This window comes from Balaenoptera physalus (assembly GCF_965194825.1).
Source record: "Balaenoptera physalus genome assembly, chromosome: 17".
NCBI classification, from domain to species: Eukaryota; Metazoa; Chordata; class Mammalia; order Artiodactyla; family Balaenopteridae; genus Balaenoptera; species Balaenoptera physalus.
In genome coordinates, this window is record NC_138895.1 from 15,329,036 (window position 1) to 15,355,964 (window position 26,929).

General features: G+C 39.5%; 1 protein-coding gene across 4 annotated transcripts in view; it reads right to left on the reverse strand.

The window, feature by feature from the left end:
• The window catches only part of SLCO5A1 (solute carrier organic anion transporter family member 5A1), a 129,146-nt gene that overhangs the window by 46,764 nt on the left and 55,453 nt on the right, over positions 1-26,929 (reverse strand). For 3 of the 4 annotated variants that reach the window (XM_082433618.1, XM_082433617.1, XM_082433619.1), the window contains one exon: positions 10,770-10,934. The exons of the other annotated variant lie outside the window; for it this stretch is intronic. In XM_082433618.1, coding sequence (XP_082289744.1) covers positions 10,770-10,934 — 165 coding nt within the window. The remainder of the gene's footprint in view (positions 1-10,769; positions 10,935-26,929) is intronic. 4 annotated transcript variants of the gene reach the window in all.

Below are 26,929 nucleotides of genomic sequence, written 5' to 3' on the forward strand. Positions count from 1 at the left end.
AAAAATCAATATACCTGTAAAAGAAATTTAAAGTGCCAGGGAAAGGTATTACATATATCCAGAGTAAGATGGTAAGACACTAACTAACTTGAATGCCTAGAAAAAGAAGCTGCTCACAAAAATCAGAGGATTTTGTGAGGTTGGGGGTGGGGTAGGGGAGACAGTGGGAGGTCTGTTAGTTGAGCTTTGGTGAAAGCTTGTCTAATTCAATCCCTCGTTCCCAAGATGAGACTGAGGGCCAGAGAGGTTAATGTTTACCTTCAGTCATTCATCAGATCCACTGGGTGTATCTTGGATGTGATTTAACCAAGGACGTGACGCACTTGTTAGCGGAAACACTTTTACATTTGCTCCTGACACTTCATTCTTTCCCCTGGGTTTTCAGTCCTTTAGAAAAGCTCCCTAATCTTTCTCAGTTCAACTTTTATACAAAAATGAATCCTGCTCTGTGAACAGAATATAGGATTTTTTGATAACTAAAGCTCTTAAGGGAGCTCTGGGCCATTCTGGGACCTCACTGATCATCAAGGGGCGATGGATATAGATGTAGAAATCTGGAGAAAACTGATCTGAATGTCCTCTGAGCCCAGAAAATCCCTTATAAGTGATGTTTGTCTTTATATGTGTGTGTGTTTGTGCACGTGTGCATGCACGCGTGCGCGGGCACACGGAAAAGAAACCCCAGACGTAAGGATTCTGCTATTAATCATCAAAGATAGGTGAAACGAAAACATTTCCTCTGAGAGATCTGATCAACCGACGTTTCACTGCACTATGCTCAAACATGAAAATTAAAACACTTAAAATGTATTTCTCCCTCCTAAGAGTAGTGAAAAATAGACTCATTTGAGGTTGAAAAATAAAGGAGAATAAATAAATCAGAGATATAAAGATTTATCCCTAGCTCAACACTGATTCAACTGAAATCAGTTTCACATACAATGTGTTTCACTCTTAAAGCAATTGCACTGGTATCATTTATATTACATCTCCAAGCCTCCAGCAGTTCAGATGAAATAATCCTTCAGCCTTCATGTTAATATCAGGTCTCTTGCCTTCTCTTTCATTTTCCCCACTACCTTTAGCCATTTTTCTCTCTTCTTACTCTTCCAATCAATTTCTCCCAGGTAATCTTTCCAATGAATGTTTCCACATATCCTAAGTCCTAGCTTCATTCTTCTGCCTTAGATTCATTTTCATGAGAGTATCTCATAAAGTGAGTACTGCAGTTATTACTAGAAGCTACTTTCCAGGCACTGTACTAAGCACACCATCTACATCCCCTCATTTAATCATCACAACCTCTCTCCTAAAAGTTAAGGAACTTGTCCAAGGACACAGGCAGCCCACTGGGGTCACTATACTGTAAGGTCCTTGAGGATGGGATCCCTCTGTGTTCCCATTGTGGTTTTTCCAGCACCTGGCACAGTGCCAGGCCCATAGAAGAAGCTTTATAAATATTTGTGCATGGATGGCCAATGGATGGATGGATGGATGAAGAGAAAAAGCGGGAATTTCAATAAGATCTGCCTCCCTCCAAACCTGTACTATATGTCTCACCCAATACATTAAAAGTTGGAGGGGAAAGAATGAGTGCAATAAAAATTCTAAACTATAAGCAGCTTCTCTGTGGACCAGCTCAATCTATATATTGTGGACCTGTATTATGGGCTGCTTCGGTGTATAGCTTACAAAAATTGCTCTGTACACCTTGGTTTTAGCTACTCTATGCTGGAGAGAGTAGGGCCTCCACTGCAGTACCGTGGGGAGGACTGAAAATGAGGCACAGACAGCCCCGCTCTGTCCCTGTGCCCAGCTAAGAGTGGGATCTAACAAAGGTCCCAGGCTTCTACCCTCACAGCACAGGCCCCTACTGAAGGAAAGACTCCAAGTTTATTTGGATTCCCAAAAGCTATACAGATTTTTCAAAGGGGTTTCAGAAAGATTCTCTCTGTTGATCTTTGTAACAATCTGCTAAACCTTGGCAGGGGTAGGGGGTAAGGACTGAGTATTATACGACAAGTAGAGTCATGAGCTCTCAGTCTCCCTCGCCTGGCTGGAATTAGCTTCTTTGCCAGGATAAAGGCAAACTGAGAGAACTGTGTGCCTGTGAAAGACACGAGCAAGGCCTCTGACGCTGCCACAGTGCAGGACAGAGTGTAGAGAATGCCAGCTTTGGGGTAAGAGAAGGGGAAATGCTAACATAAAATACTGATGCATATTTATTTATCGCATACATAATACTCATATTTACTTACATATTCAAACAGAAACAAAAGAGGGAGGAACTAATAAAATGCTACCTGTAGAGGAAGAGAGAGAACTGGAGCAAACCAGGATGAAAGCAAGGCTTCTCTGAATGTCCTTTGTCTTATGGTTCTGACTTTCAAATCATATAAATGTCTTACATAATTTAAAAAAACAAATGTAGCTTAAAAATAGAAAAATAAAGTAATCCCTAAAAACTGAAAACAAATTAAAGCAAATAAATCTCCACAGTATACCGCGTTGTGGGCATAACCAAACAGAGAAGAATTATTTCAGATAACTAGGTCACAGTATTTTGCAAATCCCTAAGAGATAGCCTATGGACAGAAAGAACCACAAAGATGTCTAAAACTGCATTTCATATTTCATAGTTAGTAGTAACACTGATAGTTGGTTTGAAACCATTATACATACACACACATACACACACACTTGGATATAGTAATTATGTAAAAGTTATTAGGAAGAAAGATTTTCAGTATTAAAGAGATACAATATCAAAGAAGTTAAGTAATAACCTGTAATCTTGCATTTGAAGTGGAAATATCAATATAACTTCATGATTTGTTTTCCTCTTTTTATTAAAAACAAAAAGGCCTAGAAACAATGACAATCTTGTAGCAACGAGCATACCCAGTGCCCAGATGGTGATCTCCAAAGATCACTTTCCTCTAAAAGGAACCAAGACTCCTTGGAGAAGTGTGACTGATCCCAGGTCTAGGGCAGGAAACTTACTACTGAGGTCATTCCAAATGTTACAGATGCTAGCTTGAAGGGGCTCCCAGTGGCGAAAGTCTGAACAACTGGAGCATCAAAAAGAATAATGACTGCAGTAGATTAAAGTACATCAAACATATAAAAAGCCATGTGTTCATCATATTTTTTTAAAATTTACTGGTCACTATACCAATTTGCTAGAACAAAATTTTTTACTCTGATAATTGGTAAATAAAGAGAAAGAATCACAAAAGAAATAATGGTTTGGAGAACTGGCCAAACAGGAGGCTGGTCATGTGGGAAATTGACTTAGAGCAATTCAAAGAGAGAGACAGATGGGGAGACAGAGAGACAGAGACAGAGAGAGATTGATTGATGATGCACTATGTTGTGAACTTCCCTTCCCAACACCTCCTGCCTATCTGCTGCCCTAGAAGATTTCTGCCACTTTACTCCTATGATCGGGACTAAAATAGTCACTCCTTACAATTTCATTTGAATGTATTACTTCTCTTAACAGGTGAGATTTAGCAAAATGCCTTCGAATACCACTCTAAATTAGACTAATACAATGTTTGTTTTAAATCAGAAAATCTAATGAAACTCTTTAATGGGGACTTAAATTTAACACAGTCTTACAACATGAAAAGGGGGAAACCAATTTGTATTGAGCACCTATGACTATATACCAAATGTTTTAAGATATCATTATCTCATTTAACTTTTGTCAGTAGCCCTAGGAGGGGATCATTCACATTTTACAAATGAGAAACTGAGAGAGAGTGGTTAAGGGACTTGGCTAAAGTCATGCATTTAGTTAAGTGACAGAGCCGGGATTCAAAGAGAAGTCCGTGGACTACATCACACTCCCCACCTAAAAGAAAAGGAGATCACATGCACGCTGGACATGGTCGAAGTCTGTGGTGATGCACCATTACTAAAAATACCGCAGTGACGGGGCTTCCCTGGTGGCGCAGTGGTTGAGAATCCGCCTGCCAATGCAGGGGACACGGGTTCGAGCCCTGGTCTGGGAAGATCCCACATGCCGCGGAGCAACTGGGCCCGTGGGCCACAACTGCTGAGCCTGCGCGTCTGGAGCCTGTGCTCCGCAACAAGAGAGGCCGCGATGGTGAGAGGCCCGTGCACCGCGATGAAGAGTGGCCCCCGCTTGCCACAGCTGGAGAAAGCCCTCGCACAGAAACGAAGACCCAACACAGCTATAAATAAATAAGTAAAATTAAAAAAAAAAAAAAAAAAATACCGCAGTGACGAGTTGCTCATTAACTATTTCCCTTGTAAGAAAATCATGTAACTCTACAGGGCCATGTAAGAATAAGTTTATTTGGTACTTGTGGCCTTGGGAAAATTATTTAATCTAAGATTTTTCAAGCAGGAAGAAGTCATAGAGTTCATTCTAGTCCAAATTATTGTTTTCTAGATTAGAAAACAGACCTGGAGAGAAACAGTGATAAGCCTAAAACCAGACAATGGGTTAGCGGCATGAGGGCAAAGACACTCTCCACCTTAGGTACCACCGTAGCCCTCGGGGAGCTCTGAGAGGTAACGTCAGAAGGCCTGAGCCGTCCTACGGAATTAACAGAGTGTGTGTGCAGGTCAAGGTGTGAGACGCCTAAATACTGTCACTTTGTAACCATGGATCCGGGAAGTTTGGGGATGGTTTGTCCCAGCTCATCAGCATCATTTATTTTATTTTATTTTAATTAATTTATTTATTTTTGGCTGTGTTGGGTCTTCGTTGCTCTGTGTGGGCTTTCTCTAGTTGCGGCGAGCGGGGGCTACTCTTCATTGCGGTGGCTTCTCTTGTTATGGAGCACGGGCTCTAGGCGCGCAGGCTTCAGTAGTTGTGGCACGTGGGCTCAGTAGTTGTGGCTCACAGGCTCTAGAGCGCAGGCTCAGTAGTTGTGGCGCACGGGCTTAGTTGCTCTGCGGCATGTGGGGTCTTCCTGGACCAGGGCTCGAACCCGTGTCCCCTGCATTGGCAGGAGGATTCTTAACCACTGCGCCACCAGGGAAGCCCCTAGCATCCTTTATTGATGACAGTGAGCACGACGGTTCTGTACATGGCGGTGCTAAGACCCCCTGGAGAGTTCTACTATTGAGACTGTACAGAGCAAGAACCTATGTGACCAGCAAAATATAGAAGAAATAAAAATATAAGAAGTATTTTAAAATATAAAAAGTATTTCAAAAATAAAGAAAGCTCCAGCTGAGACTCCATGTGGATTCTGCTTCCTGGGTGTTCCCTGCACATTTCAGTGGTGCCTGAGATAAGAGAGAAAGTGGGTCCTGCTGCGCCCCTCAGAGACCGCCTGTGGATGCAAAGTCCATTCTTACTTTGTTTGTTTGTTTGTTTTTGGCTTGCGGGATCTTGGTTCCCCAGCCAGGGATCAAACCCGTGACCCCTGCAGTGGAAGCACGGAGTCCTAACCACTAGACCACCAGGGAAGTCCCAGTCCATTCTTACTTTAATGTTATAGTTGCGTAGCATCCATGTGTAGGAGTTGTCATTTTGGGTCCTCTGAGTCTTCTTAAGCAACTCAACCCTGCTTAACCGCCACCATGAGTGCATTGGCTAAGAACCAGCCACAGGGTAAGCACTCAAACATGTCTTAAATTAATTGGTCAATGAACAAACAGAATCTGAGTATCCTGACTTACTGTCCAGTATAATCTTCTACCAAAGTTCTAATTGGCATTGAAGAAAAACTAATGTAATTCGGTGTGATAAATACCTATCTGCTCAAAAAAACCTATCATTGTCTCTCTTAGTTCCTAATAGCCTCTGTTCATCTCAAGATTGTTTAACACTACAGAAGGGAGAAGACTCTAGCGGCTGCTGCAGGATGTTGGTTTGCAGGGGACCTTCCTCTTCTCTCGAGTTTAAGTGTGGTGTTCATACATCTCGCAGAGCCAAACCTCATCACCTGACCTTGGAAATGGCCAGTGATGCTACAGTACGTGCACAGCTAATACAGTCTATCTGCATTTAAAAGGTTAATTGTAACGTTAAAAAAATCTTTGTATACATTTATAAAATTAGTACAAAATGAATTTTAAAAACTATCTCGTAGAAGAACGGGTCTAGAAGAGCTGTTAATGCTCTCAGAAGAATGAAACCAATCAAAGCATGTTCATGCTTCACTTGTATCTAAAGACGCGGCAAATCTGAGGCTGCAATTTGAGTTCAGGGGCACCGCCTTGACTCTCATCAACGACTCGAAATCAGTGCTTGGAGACAGGTGGCAAATATTTGGTTAATTAGAAAGCAATAAAAGTTACAGTCTATTTTTAAAAATCACACCCCAACCTAATCCCCTTATCTTTTCAAGACACAGAAAAAAAGTATTGGGTTGGCCAAAAAATTCATTCAACCCAAGCAAACTTTTTGGTCAACCCAGTATCTTGATTATTCTCCAGTGAAAAACAAAATAGAGTTTTCCAAGGCTAGTTCCGTTGTAAAGACAAACGAATGGCTAACTCTTCATAATTCTGCACAATCCTGGGTGGGATCCCAGGAAAGCCAAGGTGATGCTGAGAGACCACAGTGCTCTAAAAACAAATGTTGTTGACCATGGTTTGGTGGCCAAGTAGAATCTTAGACTATCATTTCTCCAGAAATAGTTAAAAAAAAAAACAAACCCCCCCCCACAAACTAACTGGAAATTATGGCAATAGAATATGCCTATTATAGTATTTCAATAAAAATCACATATGCACATTTATATACTCCAAGGAGTACAAGACTCCAGCCTCCTGGCTCTTACTGTTTGCATGTCTTCAAGCAAGTTATTTAAACCTCTCTGGACCTTTGTTTCCTCATCTGGAAAATGGGCATAATCAATAATACCTACTGCATAGGCATTAAATGATGTTTTACGTATAAAAATACTTAGCATCTTCTACTTAGCAAACACTCAACAAATATTATCAGTCATTTTATTACCATCACTATTATTACAGAGGCTTCATTCTCAGACCTGTTCAAGATGCAGGACTTCAAATGTAAGGTGCTGTCATCATCATCATAAATAATTTTATTTCCTAGAATACATGATTAAGTTATATTTTTCAATTTATACTGCTGTACCTATTGAAGTTAGGTAAGCTCCAGAACAAATCATTATTTACTACTTCATTTGATCCTCACAACAACACTGACACAGAGAGAGGGGAGATATTATCCTCATCAGACAGATAAAGTTCAGTTTTAGCTGAAGTTCAGGGAGTTAAGTGACCTGCTCAAAGTCACAGAGTTGGTGACCAGCAGGGCAGGGTTCATGACCGCTCCGTCTAACTCCTCCTGCAGGGCTTTTCCCGCTATTTCAGGCTTTTCCAAAATATCAACTTCATAATATTTCATTTCACTCAATAAATGTGACTCTAAGTGAGTCAGCAGAAAGACCATAAACAGGGAGGGTGCAACGTGACCACAGATTCACTGCTGCACAGAAACAAACACCAGTGGGCTGAAGGTGTTTTAGTGACACACTCATGAGTGTCACCACCTCCTCACAGGGCACAGGGGCCTCCAATGTGATGAGATGAGCCCAGTGATGCTAAAGGTGCCCCCCCAGCAATACCTGAAAGCATGCATCTCTCCACCACCGCCCAGCCCACCTCCCACCTGCTTGCCTTTACAGCCCTCTCATGTCTGTCCGAGGGAAGCTTTTGTGGGGCCGGGGGTGGGGCCAGGGGGGCTGGCTGGAGCCAGAACAAGTCTCAGCTTTCCCTGCTCTTTGCCTTTGTTCAAGTTGGTCCTGCACAGAGAGCAAACGCCTTACCTCCAAACTCCAAACGGTCCAATTCTACTTCTCCATAAAAGCCTGGTTAAAAGCCATTTCCGCCATGACATGCAGTTCAACACCGCCACGCCGCCAGCCAAAATAATCTCTGTGGCCCACAGCTTCCATTCATTTATTTAAACAGCTTTTTCTAAACTTATTTTGTAAGCTGTCTCTCTCCTCTTAGATCTGTAAGCAACTTAAGGTCCAGGTTTGAGCCTTTATATCTGCCTCGCCCCGTGTCCACCCGCCTACACACACACACACACACACACACACACCCCACACACACAACACACCACACACAACACACACATACCCACAACACATGCACACACAACACATGCACACACATACACACATGGCACACACCACACACACACCACACACAACACACGGCGCGCACACACACACACACCACACACGGCACAACACACACGGCACACACCACACACACGGCACAACACACACCCCACACACACGGCACACACCACACACCACACACACACAGCACAGCACCGTGCCCAGAGTCGGTATTCAATGGCTATGAGAGAGGGCGAGTGAGCAAAGGCCCATCTTTGATACGGGTACGGAGCTTCAGCTCTACCATATAACACAACACAAGCAAACTGCTATGGAGGGTCAGGTAATTTTTTTAAATGAAGAAAGAACTTTAACTCGAAAACTTTGTCAGAGGAGTAATTTAAACTATTTTTAAATTCATCTTCAGATACATTTCTTAATTCTCCATGTCACTTATGTGCATGGAATGGGGTTTAAATACAAAAGATTAAATTAAATAAGTCCTTAAAAAATACAAATCTCTGCTTAGAGAGTAAGAAGGATTCAATTGATACAAATTCAAAAAATCAAGGTAAGTTTTAAAAAGAAGTATCATCCCTGTTTAATTTTACTGTAATATGACAGGCCACCTTCTACTCTTACTCAATCTGAGTATCTCTTGACTATTATTATTTGTTATCTGTCTGGAAAGGAAGGAAAAAGTATGTGAGCTGGAAATGAAAGGCCTTTTATCAAAACACCGAAGACTACCAAACACTGTATAAATTGCATTGGCAAGGATCAAAAACAAAAAAAGCTGCTGACGACAAAACCAGAATGGCATTGGCACTGTGTGATACTGCTTCTTTTTAACCCAGATGTTGGAACGTGGGATGAACAAATTCCGTGATTTAGTTTTATTCAATCGTTTACCCTCTTCACCAAGGAGGCCACACTCAGTCACCACTGCCTTGACCACATCTCTGTGGAACTCTGCAGCCAAAGACCCCAGGTCCACAGAAAGTTGTCTATCTAGCCTCTACCTCAACCAGTAATTAAGAGATGGCCTTGGTCAATATGGGTTCAATATGCATCAATTCCTACCCAGCTCAGCACTGGACCACAGCCTGGTAACTCTCGAGGTCCAAATGGTGCATCTGGAGGGAAATGGGATAATCCAGAAGGCTCTGCTCCCTAGCCTGGCTGAAACAGCGACACACAGGCTGGACTAAGAGTGATTCCTGATGTGTGTCCTGAAGAACACTATTCATGAGAAAGAATGCCTTAAAGAAGTCAGATTTCATGGTCAAATAAATTTGGGAGAGACTGTACTTTGAACTTTCCTTTGGGAGTTTCACAATGCACATTGGTATATTAAGGGTTATGAAAAGTCCAGCAGCAAAGGATTCTATAATATTTTGTTTAACTCAGCAAGCCCCAAATTTATTTGACTATGAACCTTCTTTCCAGTAACACCTCTAATACTGAAACTTAGTGTGGGAAATACTGAGACCACATTTGACAGTTACATGGCTTCAGATCTAACAACAAGACAACTCGTGGTTTCCCTGTCCAAGAATTGTTGCTCAACAAAGGTTAGTGTAAGAATTAAACAAAAAATGGGATGTTCAGGATTTCTGACAACCAAATTATAATGTAATCTGTAAATTTTACCTTAATATAAGCAAAACATATATTATTTAAAACCAACAGAAAAAAACAGATTTATAGGTGACAATTACAATGTCCATAGCAGTATACTCTTTATAAAAAGATTTGCTATCGTGGACCCACAACCCAATATGTATGTCTTTTTATGGGCAAAATGAAATAGAGAACAAAATGATTACCCAAATAGTTCAACTTCTCTTTCTATCAATACAATAATATAATTTTGTCTGCTAATTTTCAGATAATCCAAGCTTGCTGGGTTTGAATGTGGACGTGGAGGAGAAAAGTGGGAGCCGGCCATTGCAAAAGCTCTTGTAATTCTCCACTTAACTGCTTAAATATACTTTATTAATAAATTGAGCCTTAGGTAGATGCAGTCATTTGACCATCTTTGAAATCACTAAGGAAATATCCAGGATATTACATGATATAATACACTGAAAATCCCAATATCTGAGAATTCATGTCCCCACATTTCTGAGCACCCAATTTACTATGGAAAAAAACAGATTGGAGCACTAAGTATTATGGGTCTAGGTACCAACACAAAACATCATCTAAAACAAAATTCACAGATTGCCTTTCTAACTTCAAGCACCTCCAGTAATGCAATTAAAACCTGTTCACATTTATGAATGGAAAATCCATGAAGATGATCTATATTTCAGATCATCAATTTTTTTAAATTTAACACTTTCAGACTCATGTCAGACCATGAAAAGATTTATTCAGATTTAAGTTTGCCCATTTCATTCTTTTGAACTGAGAACCGTAAAAACACAAATATGCAAAGTTCTCCCTTTTCCAAAACACAGTTGGTGAAAATGTTACACTTTAGTACAATCTGAATCGAAGAGAAAACATTCAAAGACTTCCTCCTCCTAAAATCTGAGGTGGGGGAAGATTGCTATTCATGAACTTGAATTTAACACCTTGATGTTAGAACAAACTTTCTCTTTACTCATTGCATTTTAGTTTAGTGGTCAAAAATGATCATGGTTTCAAGGAGTTCTAACGGCAGTGCCTTACCAGTGTAGATGCTGGCATTGGAAGCTGGAATACCAAACTGTGACTCGATGAACTTGGGAATGAAGGTAATGAAAGCAGTTACAATGGCACTCTCAGCTGTGTATGACAAACTCACAAAAAGGAATGTCATGTTGCTTAAGATCCTGACAGCTGCTCTTGGTAGGTCTATAAAATGACAAAAATGACAAATGAATGTTATAAACAAGGGATGGAGAAGAAAAGAAAATTGAACTGCTTTTGAAATGAACTGGAAATAGCCATTCAGCAATATAGGAAAAATTGATGACTGATTAGAACTCATCCCCTTTATTAAATAGATCTGGGGGTTTTTTTTTAGTTTTTCAACTAGGATAAGGAAATTTAATAAAGAATCTAAAAACATACCCATACACAAATATCCTTATAAGAAATACCCCCAACCTATGACTCCTGTTTCAAAAACTGCTTAAAATAAATGATTTGCATTTTTTATTGACTGAAATAATGGTATTCTTTGTTAAGACCCTGAAGTCTAGTAAATGTATAAAGTACCTGCAATATAGTCCTAAATTATAGTTTCCACTTCACCCAACTAACACTTCCCTGAGTAGGTGCACTTCTGAGATGCCAGCTCTCTGGCCTGACACCCACAGCAGAGGAATTGGTACATGATATGGGACATCTGTTCTTCCAGCCTCATTATGAAACAGGAAATAATACAGCTAAAAAGGCATAAGGGATAAGGCCACCAGGTCAGACACTCCCAGGGACTTTGGATTGGGGAACAAACAGAAATGATCTCCAAAGGAGCCAGACAGCCCAGAGGTGCAGGCTCAGTACCTATCCAGCCATCTCTCAAGAAAGAGAGAAAAGTCTCATTTTTGAATCTAGGCATTTATTTCACAGAACTTGCCATATATATGCTTCAAGATGTATGTGCATTTTCATGACAGCATTATTTATAAGAGCAAAAATTTAAGGGAAAAAAAAAATGTCCATCAATGGGAAACGTTTACATAAATTATGGCACAGCCATGTAATGAAATACTATGTAGTAGTTAAAAATGAAATGGAGCTTTATGTACTAGCATAAAAGAAACTCCAAGAAATATTTTTGTTAATGAATAAAGCAAGCTGCTGTAGAAATATACATATGCCTGTGTGCATAAATATATATATAATATTTAGGTAAAAAACAAACTAAAACAATGGATTTATATATGGTAGAAGGTATACATTTCAATATATATAATGCCAAGAAGTGCTGTGAATGGGAGTAAGATTGGGAAAGAGAAATAAAAAAAGATTCTTGTGAATATACTTTTGTATAGTTTGCATGTTTGTAATGTGAATTAACTCACGTGTGTGATCTTTACATATCTTCATGGAATAGGTAAGCTGCATTACTTTCGACACGTACAGTCTCTCAGTTATCAGAACAGTTACCCCCTTGTGCTACAACAGGGTCTTTCTTATCTCTGTGCTATTAACTGTATTCCCCACAAGTCCGATCGGCAAATGTCAAGCTCATCCACAGAGTCTCGAGATTAATCCCCTCCTGGAGAAAGCTGTCACAGCCCCTCCAGACAGACGGAAGTGCTCCTTCTCTGCCCTCCCACCACCCGCTGTTCCTGGCCATCCATACTCATCAGTTCTTTTGTAGCTGCACATGTTTTCCCATCTGCTTCTTTCAAGAGAATGTAAATGCCATGAAGGCAGGACCTTGGTATATCTTTGTATGTCCAGACCTGGCACAGATCTGGCATTCAGTGGGCACTCAAAAAATATTCTTGGAATGTATTTATTTATTAACATTTTTTATTACATCACGGCAATAATTTGTACTAAAACAATATCCATATACTTATGAGAAAATGAAGTCTGTTCCAAAGATGCCTGATTTCCTCCCGGGGAGAGAGTTAGGTATTAAGGAAGCATATGTCATAAAACTAAGGGTAGTCCATGTGGTGGTGGACTTAGCAAAACCACAGAAAAATGTGAAGGACCAAATAGATCATCTTTTTTAAAGTGGGGCTCTTTAAAGCTAAAGAATCCTAAAGGGATTTAGATAAGATTATAAACTAAAAATCCCATTAAAAGAAAAATTAAAATGTGAACAAAAGAACAAGGAGGAGATATACAATATTGGCTTTATCCAGCCTATCTGGGAGAGAAATAGTTTGTATGCTTGAATTTTTCAGATAACTGGGCGATTGCCTTTATAAGCGATACAACTTTGAATATTTCCTATGTATTCACTGATATTACTGGAAATCCATAGCATAATTGGACATGTTCTTCAAGATTCAAACTCATAATTATGAATAATATCTATATGCTAATTTGTTTTAGCATATATATATATTTTTTATACAGCAGGTTCTTATTAGTCATCAATTTTACACACATTAGTGTATACATGTCAATCCCAATCGCCCAGTTCATCCCACCACCACCACCACCCCCTGCCGCTTTCCCCGCTTGGTGTCCATACGTTTGTTCTCTGCATCTGTGTCTCAATTTCTGCCCTGCAAACCGGTTCATCTGTACCATTTTTCTAGGGTCCACATATATGCATTAATATACGATATTTGTTTTTCTCTTTCTGACTTCTTCACTCTGTATGACAGTCTCTAGATTCATCCACGTCTCAACAAATGACCCAATTTCGTTGTTTTTTATGGCTGAGTAATATTCCATTGTATATATGTACCACAACTTCTTTATCCATTCATCTGTCAACGGGAATTTAGGTTGCTTCCATGACCTGGCTATTGTAAATAGTGCTGCAATGGACATTGGGGTGCATGTGTCTTTTTGAATTATGGTTTTCTCTGGGTATATGCCCAGTAGTGGGATTGCTGGATCATATGGTAATTCTATTTTTCATTTTTTAAGGAACCTCCATACTGTTCTCCATAGTGGCTGTATCAATTTACATTCCCACCAACAGTGCAAGAGGGTTCCCTTTTCTCCACACCCTCTCCAGCATTTGTTTTTTGTAGATTTTCTGATGATGCCCATTCTAACTGGTGTGAGGTGATACCTCATTGTAGTTTTGATTTGCATTTCTCTAATAATTAGTGCTGTTGAGCAGATTTTCATGTGCATCTTGGCCATCTGTATGTCTTCTTTGGAGAAATGTCTATTTAGGTCTTCTGCCCATTTTTGGATTGGGTTGCTTGTTTTTTTAATATTGAGCTGCATATATATTTTGGAGATTAATCCTTTGCCCATTGATTCATTTGCAAATATTTTCTCCCATTCTGAGGGTTGCCTTTTCGTCTTGTTTATGGTTTCCTTTGCTGTGCAAAAGCTTTGAAGTTTCATTAGGTCCCATTTGTTTATTTTTGTTTTTATTTCCATTACTCTAGGAGGTGGATCAAAAAAGATCTTGCTGTGATTTATGTCAAAGAGTGTCCTGCCTATGTTTTCCTCTAAGAGTTTTATAGTGTCCAGTCTTACATTTAGGTCTCTAATCCATTTTGAGTTTATTTTTGTGTATGGTGTTAGGGAGTGTTCTAATTTCATTCTTTTACATGTAGCTGTCCAGTTTTCCCAGCACCACTTACTGAAGAGACTGTCTTTTCTCCATTGTATATCCTTGCCTCCTTTGTCATAGATTAGTTGACCATAGGTGCATGAGTTTATCTCTGGGCTTTCTATCTTGTTCCATTGATCTATGTTTCTGTTTCTGGGCCAGTACCATATTGTCTTGATGACTGTAGCTTTATAGTATAGTCTGAAGTCAGGGAGTCTGATTCCTCCACCTCCGTTTTTTTCCCTCACGCCTGCTTTGGCTATTTGGGGTCTTTTATGTCTCCATACATATTTTAAGATTTTTTGTTCTAGTTCCGTAAAAAATGCCATTGGTAATTTGATAGGGATCGCATTGAATCTGTAGATTGCTTTGGGTAGTATAGTCATTTTCACAATATTGATTCTTCCAATCCAAGAACATGGTATATCTCTCCATCTGTTGGTATCATCTTTAATTCCTTTCATCAGTGTCTTATAGTTTTCTGCATACAGGTCTTTTGTCTCTCTAGGTAGGTTTATTCCTAGGTATTTTATTCTTTTTGTTGCAATGGTAAATGGGAGTGTTTCCTTAATTTCTCTTTCAGATTTTTCATCATTGGCGTATAGGAATGCAAGAGATTTCTGTGCATTAATTTTGTATCCTGCAACTTTACCAAATTCATTGATTAGCTCTAGTAGTTTTCTGGTGGCATCTTTAGAATTCTCTATGTATAGTATCATGTCATCTGCAAACAGTGACAGTTTCAGTTTTTCTTTTCCAATTTGTATTCCTTTTATTTCTTTTTCTTCTCTGATTGCCGTGGCTAGGACTTCCAAAACTATATTGAATAATAGTGGTGAGAGTGGACATCATTGTCTTGTTCCTGATCTTAGAGGAAATGGTTTCAGTTTTTCACCATTGAGAATGATGTTTGCTGTGGGTTTGTCGTATATGGCCTTTATTATGTTGAGGTAGGTTCCCTCTATGCCCACTTTCTGGAGAGTTTTTATCATAAATGGCTGTTGAATTTTGTCAAAAGCTTTTTCTGCATCTATTGAGATGATCATATGGTTTTTATTCTTCAATTTGTTAATATGGTGTATCACATTGATTGATTTGCATATATTGAAGAATCCTTGCATCCCTGGGATACATCCCACTTGATCATGGTGTATGATCCTTTTAATGTGTTGTTGGATTCTGTTTGCTAGTATTTTGTTGAGGATTTTTGCATCTATATTCATCAGTGATATTGGTCTGTAATTTTCTCTTTTTGTAGTATCTTTGTCTGGTTTTGGTATCAGGGCGATGGTGGCCTCATAGAATGAGTTTGGGAGTGTTCCCTCCTCTGCAATTTTTTGGAAGAGTTTGAGAAGGATGGGTGTTAGCTCTTCTCTAAATATTTGATAGAATTCACCTGTGAAGCCATCTGGTCCTGGACTTTTGTTTGTTGGAAGATTTTTAATCACAGTTTCAATTTCAGTGCTTGTGATTGGTCTGTTCTTATTTTCTATTTCTTCCTGGTTCAGTCTTGGAAGGTTATACCTTTCTAAGAATTTGTCCATTTCTTCCAGATTGTCCATTTTATTGGCATAGAGTTGCTTGTAGTAGTCTCTTAGGATGCTTTGTATTTCTGCAGTGTCTGTTGTAACTTCTCCTTTTTCATTTCTAATTTTATTGATTTGAGTCCTCTCCCTCTTTTTCTTGATGAGTCTGGCTAATGGTTTATCAATGGTTTTGTTCATCTTCTCAAAGAACCAGCTTTTAGTTTTATTGATCTTTGCTATTGTTTTGTTTCTATTTCATTTATTTCTGCTCTGATCTTTATGATTTCTTTCCTTCTGCTAACTTTGGGGTTTTTTTGTTGTTGTTGTTCTTCTTTCTCTAGTTCCTTTAGGTGTAAGGTTAGATTGTTTATTTGAGATTTTTCTTGTTTCTTGAGGTAGGCTTGTATAGCTATAAACTTCCCTCTTAGAACTGCTTTTGCTGCATCCCATAGGTTTTGGATCGTCGTGTTTTCATTGTCATTTGTCTCTAGGTATTTTTTGATTTCCTCTTTGATTTCTTCAGTGGTCTCTTGGTTATTTAGTAACGTATTGTTTAGCCTCCATGTGTCTGTGTTTTTTACGTTTTTTTCCCTGTATTTCATTTCTAATCTCATAGCGTTGTGGTCAGAAAAGATGCTTGATATGATTTCAATTTTCTTAAATTTACTGAGGCTTGATTTGTGACCCAAGATGTGATCTATCCTGGAGAATGTTCCATGTGCACTTGAGAAGAAAGTGTAATCTGCTGTTTTTGGATGGAATGTCCTATAAATATCAATTAAATCTATCTGATCTATTGTGTCATTTAAAGCTTCTGTTTCCTTATTTATTTTCATTTTGGATGATCTTCCATTGGTGTAAGTGAGGTGTTAAAGTCCCCCACTATTATTGTGTTACTGTCGATTTCCTCTTTTATAGCTGTTAGCAGTTGCCTTATGTACTGAGGTGCTCCTATGTTGGGTGCATATATATTTATGATTGTTGTATCGTCCTCTTGGGTTGACCCCCTGATCATTATGTAGTGTCCTTCCTTGTCTCTTGTAACATTCTTTATTTTAAAGTCTATTTTATCTGATATGAGTATTGCTACTCCAGCTTTCTTTTGATTTCCATTTGCATGGAATATCTTTTTCCATCCCCTCACTTTCAGTCTGAATGTGTCCCTAGGTCTGAAGTGGGTCTCTTGTAGACAGCATATATATGGGTCTTGTTTTTGTATCCATTCAGCAAGCCTGTGTCTTTTGGTTGGAGCATTTAATCCATTCACGTTTAGGGTAATTATCAATATGTATGCTCCTACTACCATTTTCTTAATTGTTTTGGGTTTGTTTTTGTAGGTCCTTTTCTTCTCTTGTGTTTCCCACTTAGAGAACTTCCTTTAGCATTTGTTGTAGAGCTGGTTTGGTGGTGTTGAATTCTCTTAGCTTTTGCTTGTCTGTAAAGCTTTTGATTTCTGCATCAAATCTGAATGAGATCCTTGCCAGGTACAGTAATCTTGGTTGTAGGTTCTTCCCTTTCATCACTTTAAGTATATCATGCCACTCCCTTCCGGCTTGTAGTGTTTCTGCTGAGAAATCAGCTGTTAAACTTATGGGAGTTCCCTTGTATGTTATTTGTCGTTTTTCCCTTGCTGCTTTTAATAATTTTTCTTTGTCTTTAATTTTTGCCACTTTGATTACTATGTGTCTTGGCGTGTTTCTCCTTGGGTTTATCCTGTATGGGACTCTCTGCGCTTCCTGGACTTGGGTGGCTATTTCCTTTCCCATGTTAGGGAAGTTTTCAACTATAATCTCTTTGTTTATTTTCTTGGGTCCTGTCTCTCTCTCTTCTCCTTCTGGCACCCCTATAATGCGAATGTTGTTGCGTTTAATGTTGTCCCAGAGGTCTCTTAGGCTGTCTTCATTTCTTTTCATTCTTTTTTCTTTATTCTGTTCCGCAGCAGTGAATTCCACCATTCTGTCTTCCAGGTCACTTATCCGTTCTTCTGCCTCAGTTATTCTGCTATTGATTCCTTCTAGTGTAGTTTTCAGTTCAGTTATTGTATTGTTCATCTCTGTTTGTTTGTTCTTTAATTCTTCTAGGTCTTTGTTAAACATTTCTTGCATCTTCTCGATCTTTGCCTCCATTCTTTTTCCGAGGTCCTGGATCATCTTCACTATCATTATTCTGAATTCTTTTTCTGGAAGGTTACCTATCTCCACTTCATTTAGTTGTTTTTCTGGGGTTTTATCTTGTCCCTTCATCTGGTACATAGCCCTCTGCCTTTTCATCTTGTCTATCTTTCTGTGAATGTGGTTTTTGCTCCACAGGCTGCAGGATTATAGTTCTTCTTGCTTCTGCTCTAGCACATTTTTTAACTTTCCATTCATTTTCTGATATTTTTCTGGTTGCAAGAAAATTCCTTCCCCACGATATGTTGTTTGTATTTGCTTTTACCTGCTGATATCTTATTTCCACATCCACTTTAAGTTCTTCTACAGAGCCCTTTTAAAGTAGATATAAGCTTTCAATCTTGTTCTTTTGTCATGATTTTTAAATTTATTTTTATTTTTATTTTTCTTAAATTTTTAAATTTATTTTTGGCTGTGTTGGGTCTTCATTGCTGCACACAGGCTTTCTCTAGTTGTGGCGAGCGGAGGCTACTCTTCCGTGTGGTGTGCGAGTTTCTCACTGTGGTGGCTTCTCTTATTGTGGAGCACGGGCTCTAGGGGCGCAGGCTTCAGTAGTTGCATCACGCGGGCTCAGTAGTTGTGGTGCATGGGCTTCAGTAGTTGTGGCACACGGGCTCAGTAGTTGTGGCTCGTGGGCTCTAGAGCACAGGCTCAGTAGTTGTGGTGCACGGGCCGAGTTGCTCCGTGGCACGTGGGGTCTTCCCAGACCAAGCATTGAACCCGTGTCCCCTGCATTGGCAGGCGGATTCTTAACCACTGCGCCACCAGGGAAGTCCCAGTCATCCATTTTTTTAAAATAAATTAGCAATTAATAAAATTAATTTTTCTGTTCATGTACAGTTCTATGGATTTGGGGAGGTGGTGGTTACTTTTATTTATTTTTTTAAATTCTTATTGGAGTATAGCATGTTTTTAAATTAAACTGAGAGTAGGATGAGGGGTAGTGTTTGGTTTATTATTATACAAAACAGATGAATTATTATTACTATAAAGTTGTTGACTAGATTTTATTACCTGGAAACATACATTTATACCCAGGTATAAATTATAAACATTAAGTATCAACCAAACATACTGACCCCTATTAATACTTTTTATAATTTTCCTGACATAGATATTTTTGGAAATAATATCTCTTCTTGTGGAAAAAAAAAAAAACGGATTTATCTGAAGTTTAGTGCCCATTCAGTTTATTTTCCTTACATTTAAATTAAAATAAACACCTTTTTAAAAATAATTTTTTGAGGTGAAGTTCACATAACATAAATTTAACTCTTTTAAAGTCAACAATTCAGTGACATTTAGTACATTCACAATGGTATGCAATCACCACCTCTGTCCAGTTTCAAAATATACTTCTTTATTATAAAAAAATTTAATCATTTATGTTCAGGGATGAGGTTGGAATTCACCTTTATTTTTTTTTTTTAAATACTTTCTAAATTTTCAACCATAAACATGCATTGCTTTTATATTCCACCCCCCCGCCAAAAAAACTTCAAATTTAAAAGGATGCAGCAATATGTCATCCTCCTAGAGAAGTCTTCCCTGACTCAGGCTGCTAACTTAGGAATTCCTTCCTCCTTTTCCTTCAACTTCCTCAGAAGGTATATACCTCCATTTTAAGACTTACATTTTATTATGCCTATTTTCCTTTCTAGCTCCCTTTGAGGCAAGAACGGTAACTTTTCATATATGTATCCTGAATTCTTCATCCTGTAGTAGTTGCTTAATAAAGATATTTGTGAAAGAGGAAAAGAAGCAAAGAAAGAGAAATTTTCTTAAGATAGACATTGCCAGCCATCTATCTCAATAAATTAGAATGATACTTGGGAAACAGTCTAGTCCTTTCCTGAAAGTCTTAGATAATGCCAATTTCTTAAATCAAAGTAAAATTTGAGGGAAATATCAACTGAACAAGCAAAGAAAGGTGGCTTAAGTGAACTAAGTAAAACCAGGCACAGAATTCCCATTGGGCAAAGACAAGGAGACCACGGGTAAAAATGGAAACACCAGAGTGGAGGGTCATTGTTATGTAGAATGTGGAGATCTTTATAAAATAACATGATGCCAAAATACAGGGCTGAACCTAAGCCTTGTCCTCAAGGGCTTGGGAAAGGCCATCCAGAGGATGGGGAGAGGGAAAGTGGTGGAAAGAAAGGCAATGGGAGCTCCATATAATAAGTATAGTGGAATCGGGCCAGGTAAGAGTGTACCTCTGGCTGTAATACAGAAGCTTTTTTTCCCATAAGCTTTATATTAATCACGTTTTCTCTGTATTTTATAATGTTTTGACATCTTAAAAAGCTTGCTGGCTGGGAAAAGACTGGACTACCAGTGCTTAGATATAGCAAGGGCTCAGCTGGGAGCACAACTTTTATATGGAAACCAACCAATCCTGAGTTTATATGATCAACCACCTTGTTATCTAATTCTCACACACCAAGCCAGTATTTCCCCTGCCCTAAACCACCCAGACAACTAGAAACCACCCCTGCAGCCCAGAGTCTGCTGGACTCACTCAGACTAGCCAGTGGTAAGCTGTTTACTCTGTCCTGCCTTGTCTTTCCCATGGAAACCCCAATAAGGGTTCTGGCCTTGGCTTTCCCCTCACTCCTGTCTTTTGTTTCCTGACCAGAACCTGGTGCTTCCCCTGTGGCCCCATATGGCATGGTGTGCCCCCTTCTCTTGGGAAATGTAAGTAATAAATTCTTCTTTCAATGGCATTGACCTCTCCATACCATCACTCAGTCACCTCCATAAATTAAAATCCTGGAATCGCTTTCTTTAACATCTCTCCACGAAACTTCCTTTACCTCCAATCTTTTAGTTCTTATTATTTATATACTTTTAAGCCTTCAGATGCATCAAAAAGCTGGTGGAAACATACCATCACCATGCAGTGAAAACCTCAATAACCTCCTTTATGGCCTGTAAATCTTGCACCCTCTTGTATATTTCATGGACATGTAGCAGATACAACTTTACGATGCGTATTACAAAGGAGCATCAAACTATTTTTAGTCACGTCTTCCTGTAAAAGCAAAACCAAAGTTGCTCTTCGCATGGACATGGACAACACAGAACCCCAAGTGCCCCCATTTCCTGCCCATTTTCTTTGGAACTAATGATGTCCCTGGGTTCCCCAATCACAAGTCCCCATTAAAGTATTCCAGTTTCTTCCCCCACCCCACAGCATACTGACAAAGGGCGTTCCCTGTTTGCCAGTAAAAGAGCAAAAGGAACTGGATGACCCTGGCACACCACAGTCACCTCTGGGTGGGCACACAGAGCTCCTGACCCACTCACCTGCCGACAGTGGACAGAAACGGCGGCCACTGGGGCCCAAAATACATTATTAGTGGTTACTGGCCACAGTACAATCCTGCTTGTTTACATCTAATGAGTGTTTATATATATTTCTAAGTAGATACTACTCTGATGAGTAGTAGTCCCACAGTTAATTTGCACTGAGTATTTGAAAAGTGTTTTCTTTTTTAGGAATTCTTTGCCATGCCTGTTACCATTTACATTTTGCCTCTGAAGCTGAAGGTACAACAAAATAAATGTAAAAGAGAAATGAAACAAAGAAATAGATATAGAGAAGATGAGATGAATGGATAAAGAAGATGTGGCATATGTTTACAATGGAACACTACTCAGCCATGAAAAAGAATGAGATTCTGCCATTTGCAACAACATGGATGGACCTAGAGGGTGTTATTCTTAGTAAAATAAGTCAGATGGAGAAAGACAAATACTCTGTAATCACTTATATGTGGAATCTAAAGAGTAAAACAAAAAAATGCATATAGCAAAACAGAAACAGACTCACAGATACAAAGGACAAACCACTAGTTACCAGTGGGAATAGGAAAGGGGGCAGGGGCAAGATAGGTATATGGGATTAAGAGATACAAACTACTGTGTATAAAATAAATAAGCAACAAGGATATATTATGCAGCACAGGGAAATATAGCTATTATTTTGTAATAACTTTAAATGGAGTATAATCTATAAAGATATTGAATCACTATATTGCACACACAAAACTAAAGTAATATTGTAAATCAACTATATCAATACTTCAATTAAAAAAAGAAAAATAAATTCATCATATTTCCTTGAAAAAAAGAGAAATAGAGAAGATGTAAATAGAGCAGAACATCAAAGCCAGAGAAGAGAATTAAATATTTCTATGAGATTCTTCCTGGGCTTCAAATTTGACCCTCAAGTTTCCTGGCCACCAAAGCAGAAAGTTGTATAATCATCATTAGCAGAAACATTCTAATTTCCTTGTGGAAAACAAAGCTTTTCTTAACTATGTTCTAGAGCAGTGATTCTCACAGTGGTCCTTGGACCATCAGCATCAGTATCACCTGGGAACTTGTTAAAATGCAGATTCTCAGGCCACACCTCAGGCTTCCTGAATCTGACACTCTGGGCTGGGGTCCAGCACTCTGGGTTTTCAGAAGCCCCCGTGGTGCTTCCTAGGTAGGCGAAGTGTGAGAACTCTGTTCTCAAGAAATAGGGTTTTATATAAAGGCCACTGAGCAATGCTCTTATGGCAAATATGGGGAATTCAAGCAACAGCTTTCAGTAGAAGCTGCAAACCTAAAGCTAAAGTGCAATTCAGCAAAAGAGCAAAGGCAAAACACAAGAGGCTAAGATGGCATGTCCCAGGCACGTGGCTTTTGGTGATCTCTCTTTGCTGAGTCAAGTATTGCCTCTAACATATTCCATGCTATACTAGGTTTTAAAACACCTAGCAAAGAGCCGCATGCAATGGTTCTTTGTTCTTAGGCAACTCAAATTCAGAATTGATTCCCTCTGCCCCTCTATTCCTCTCTCCATCATCTGAGGTTGAAACCCTGAAACCGACTTTGGTACCTCCCTCCCCATCATTCCCATAGCAGTTGCCACATTCTATAGACACAACCTCTTCCTTCCCTCCTCATCATTCAATAATTCAGTCTTCAAATATTTACTGAGTATCTACTAGATGGTGGGAATTTATCAGGGAACATGACGGACAAAAAGTCCTTGCCTTCATGGAGCTTACTTTCTCATTACTGAGACTATAAATAAGATAAGTAAAATACATAGTATACTACATAGTGATGAGTGCTAAGGAGAAAAATAAAGCAGAGGAAGAGATAAGCTTTGGAGAGGAAGGTAGAAATTTTTAAATATGGTGGCCAAGCAAGGCCTCATTGAAAAGGGACCATTTGAGTAATACCCTGAAGGAAGCAAGAGGGTGTGGGAGAGAGCATTCCCCACACGGGAATGGCAAGAGCAAAGGCCCTGAGGTGAGAGTGTGCTGGCGGATTTGAGGACCAGTGATGAGCCCAATGTGGTTGAAGTAGAATGAACAAATGGGATTGCAAGAAGGATATGGGGGCAGGCAGGTAACCAGGGGTTAGACTGGGAGACCACAGAAGCTTTAAGCAGAGGAGTGGCATTTCAACAGGATCCTTCTGGCTGCAGAGTTGAAAGCAACTGAAAGGGGACAAGGAGGGAATTCCCTGGCGGTCCAGTGGTTAGGGCTCTGCGTTTCCATTGCAGGGGGCATGGGTTAGATCCTGGTCAGGGAGCTAAGATCCCATCCCAGCGTGGCCAAAAAAAAAAAAAAAAACCAATTTAGCATGCTACTGTCCTTTCCATCTGTACTAAGCAAAACCATCATCACCTCTCTCGGGCTCTGTCGGTAGCTTTCTAGCTGGGCGCCCTCCTTCCATTCCACTCCCTTCCCTCCCTAATCTACCTAATAGAGTGCTTGCCAAAGGCTGCTCAAACCTCCCCACTGCCCATTTGGGCCAAACTCAGTTAAGGTTAGAACTCTCTACGCACAATATGGTCCCACCTTACCCTCCCAACCTTACCTCCCAGGCTTCCACCACGCACATCCAACACACCAACCACAATACACTAGTTCAGTACACTGCATTTTCAAATACATCACCCCAGTCTGACCTTCTTGCCTTTGCTCTCTCTGACTGGAATACCCACACCATCCCACCTACACCTACTGACATTCACCCAGTCTTCCAAGGTCCATCACAAATCCCACCTCCTCCATGAAACCTTTCCTGATCCCCCAACTAGATGTTCCCTCGCCTGCCTCTGACTCTCACACCATCTTCCTTTCTGGCCATTAGCATATTTCCATCTGTACTTGTCCTGTCTCCCTCAATGGACTATAAGCTCTCTGAGGGCAAACCATGGCTCACTCATCTTCCGATCTGCCACAGCTTGGGGTACAGCAGCTTCTACAGAGTGAATAGTCATTGAATTAAATGATGACAACATCACCCTCTAGTGATCAATACTCTATAACTTCCAATAGCCTCTTTAAATCAGTGCATCACCTCAGAGTAGCTATTTTACTTAGGATGACAAATATATTCTACTTGAACACAAACAAAAGTCTAGCAGAGAAAGTCTGTTATACTTTATGCTAATTAATAATGCCAAGTAATGAAGCTTAAAAGGTTAAAAGTGGACACAAATATAAACATTTTTGGGCTTCCCTGGTGGCGCAGTGGTTGAGAATCTGCCTGCCGATGCAGGGGACACGGGTTCGAGCCCTGGTCTGGGAGGATCCCACATGCCGCGGAGCAACTGGGCCCGTGAGCCACAATTACTGAGCCTGCGCGTCTGGAGCCTGTGGTCCGCAACAAGAGAGGCCGCGATAGTGAGAGGCCCGCGCACCGTGATGAAGAGTGGTCCCCGCTTGCCGCAGCTAGAGAAAGCCCTTGCACAGAAACGAAGACCCAACGCAGCCATAAATAAATAAATAAATAAATTTGAGAAAAATATAAAATAAAATAAACATTTTCTTACGATTAACTGCTACCAAAAGCTTTCTGTTTAGAAAAATATCCAGTTAGAGTTAGAAGACTTTTTAAATGCTGGACCTCAAACCTCAGGAAAATTGATCCACTTAAATATTTTAACCGTTTATTTTTATGGGTAAGATGTTGAAGCAATCAATGCTAATCTCCTTATGGGAAGGTGATACAGACACACTAAAAATTCTACTTTCTCCTTTGTGGTGTTTTGAAACAGTCTTATTCCTGCATAATTTATAATAAGAATCTAGAAACACGGAGTCAGATTTTCCCGATGTCTATCATTCAAATGTGGAGGCAGAGGGTAGAAAGTGTAGTGTATTTTCTTCTTGCATTCTCTGCAATAAAACTTCTCAAAGAGCACCATTCTGTATGGTGTAAATCATTTTTGTTTTTAGGAACTAAGAAATACTAACTTGGCCACCTTTCCACCTTCTCTTTGAAGAAGCTAATATTGATGCACAGATTTCAAATATAAAATAAAGACTAAAAGGAGCCTTATTCCAAAAAACAGGACGAGGAAAAAGATCTGGGAATCAAACTCAGATTTAACTCAAAATGAAATCTTAGCAACCACTCTTTCATTCAAGACCTAAATAATGAATCTCAGCTTTGTAATACAAATTGTATCAGTGATGGAATGATTCCCAGAGATTCAATTGATCCTTTTGAAAATCAGATTAAATATTAGACTGCCATTTCCTATAGGTGAAGGTATTAGAAACCAAAATGTGCAAGATATATGTGAATTAATTTTAAATATTGTATTTGAACATTATTCCAATGTCATCAATATCACTTGAATAATTTTTAGCAAAACATTTTCACTTTATAGTCCCATTTAAAGAGGATTCCTTTCTAACAAAAGAAAGTGTCTCTGGAAGTTCCAGTCTAGATACAATTAGAGAAGCCAGTGCAAGTAGAAGTAATAAAATAAACCAGCTCTGCGTCCTAATCAGGAAGGTTCACTGCCGAAGTAAGATCAGTCATCATAATTAAGGCATAGAGTGAAAAAGTTGAGAATTAATCAGAAATACTGACAAGAAAACCAGAATGAAAATGGATTTTATAAACCAACTACCCATCACTGTCAAAAGACTCCTCTTATTCTTTCCTCTAAAAGAAAATATCCTGAACCATCAAATTGAACATAGAAAAGAGGGAGAAGAACAATCCTTAGCAGTACAAGAAGACATCCAATAAAATAGTACATAGATTCAATTCTGAAAAATAATTTTAAAATCCCATGATGGCTTTTACCGCTTTTGAACCTGCCTGCCTAAGTGAGCTTTCCCCCAAAAGCAGGAGTTGAGTTAAGGATTCAAGGCCAAACAGTTTATTTGGGAGATTCAGGAAACACTGGATGGGAGTGTTGACGTGATGCACAGGAAGAAAGGGCGGCTTACAAAGGATGTAGAAACATACCTCAGGATTGTCTCACCCATGAGGGGATGGAGCTGGGATGTTTATCAGCCATTGGTTAAGATGGCTTTAGGCGTGGGAGGCCAGGGTGTTAAGTCCTTGGCACTTGAAGTCTGCAGGAGTCAAGCACTTTCCCAGCCTACAGAGAAGACCTTCAGGCAAAAGAAGACCCACAGACCTTCAGGAGGTCCTCCACCTCGACAACGGGAAGGTCCCACAGTACAGATGGCACACTGAAAGCATTGTCCACACTGGCTCCTCCAAGGACTTCATTCCCATCAACGGTTGTGTCCGCTGTTGGTATTTCATATCAGTCTTCTCTCTCCCTTTTCTCTACTATCCAACAGAGCATATATTCCACATTCGAGCCATCTACCTCTAAGCTATAAAATATACCATTTTAGCTTAGCCTTTATTTCCCCCCTTGAGTCTACTTTATATTCTCTGTAAATTAAAACTCTTAGTCTGTTCCTATGTTGTAAATTTTTTAACATCAACTTTGCTCTCAACTGGGTTGTTTAAAAAAAAAAGTCACTCCCTTGGTAGTATTACGGTCCCTCATGCATCCATGAAAAATGATGGACTGGTCCACAGGGTAAGAGCTACCATCCAGAGAATCTTTTATGTTATGAGAGGAGAAGAGGTAATTTTGGCAGTTCCAAAAGTACA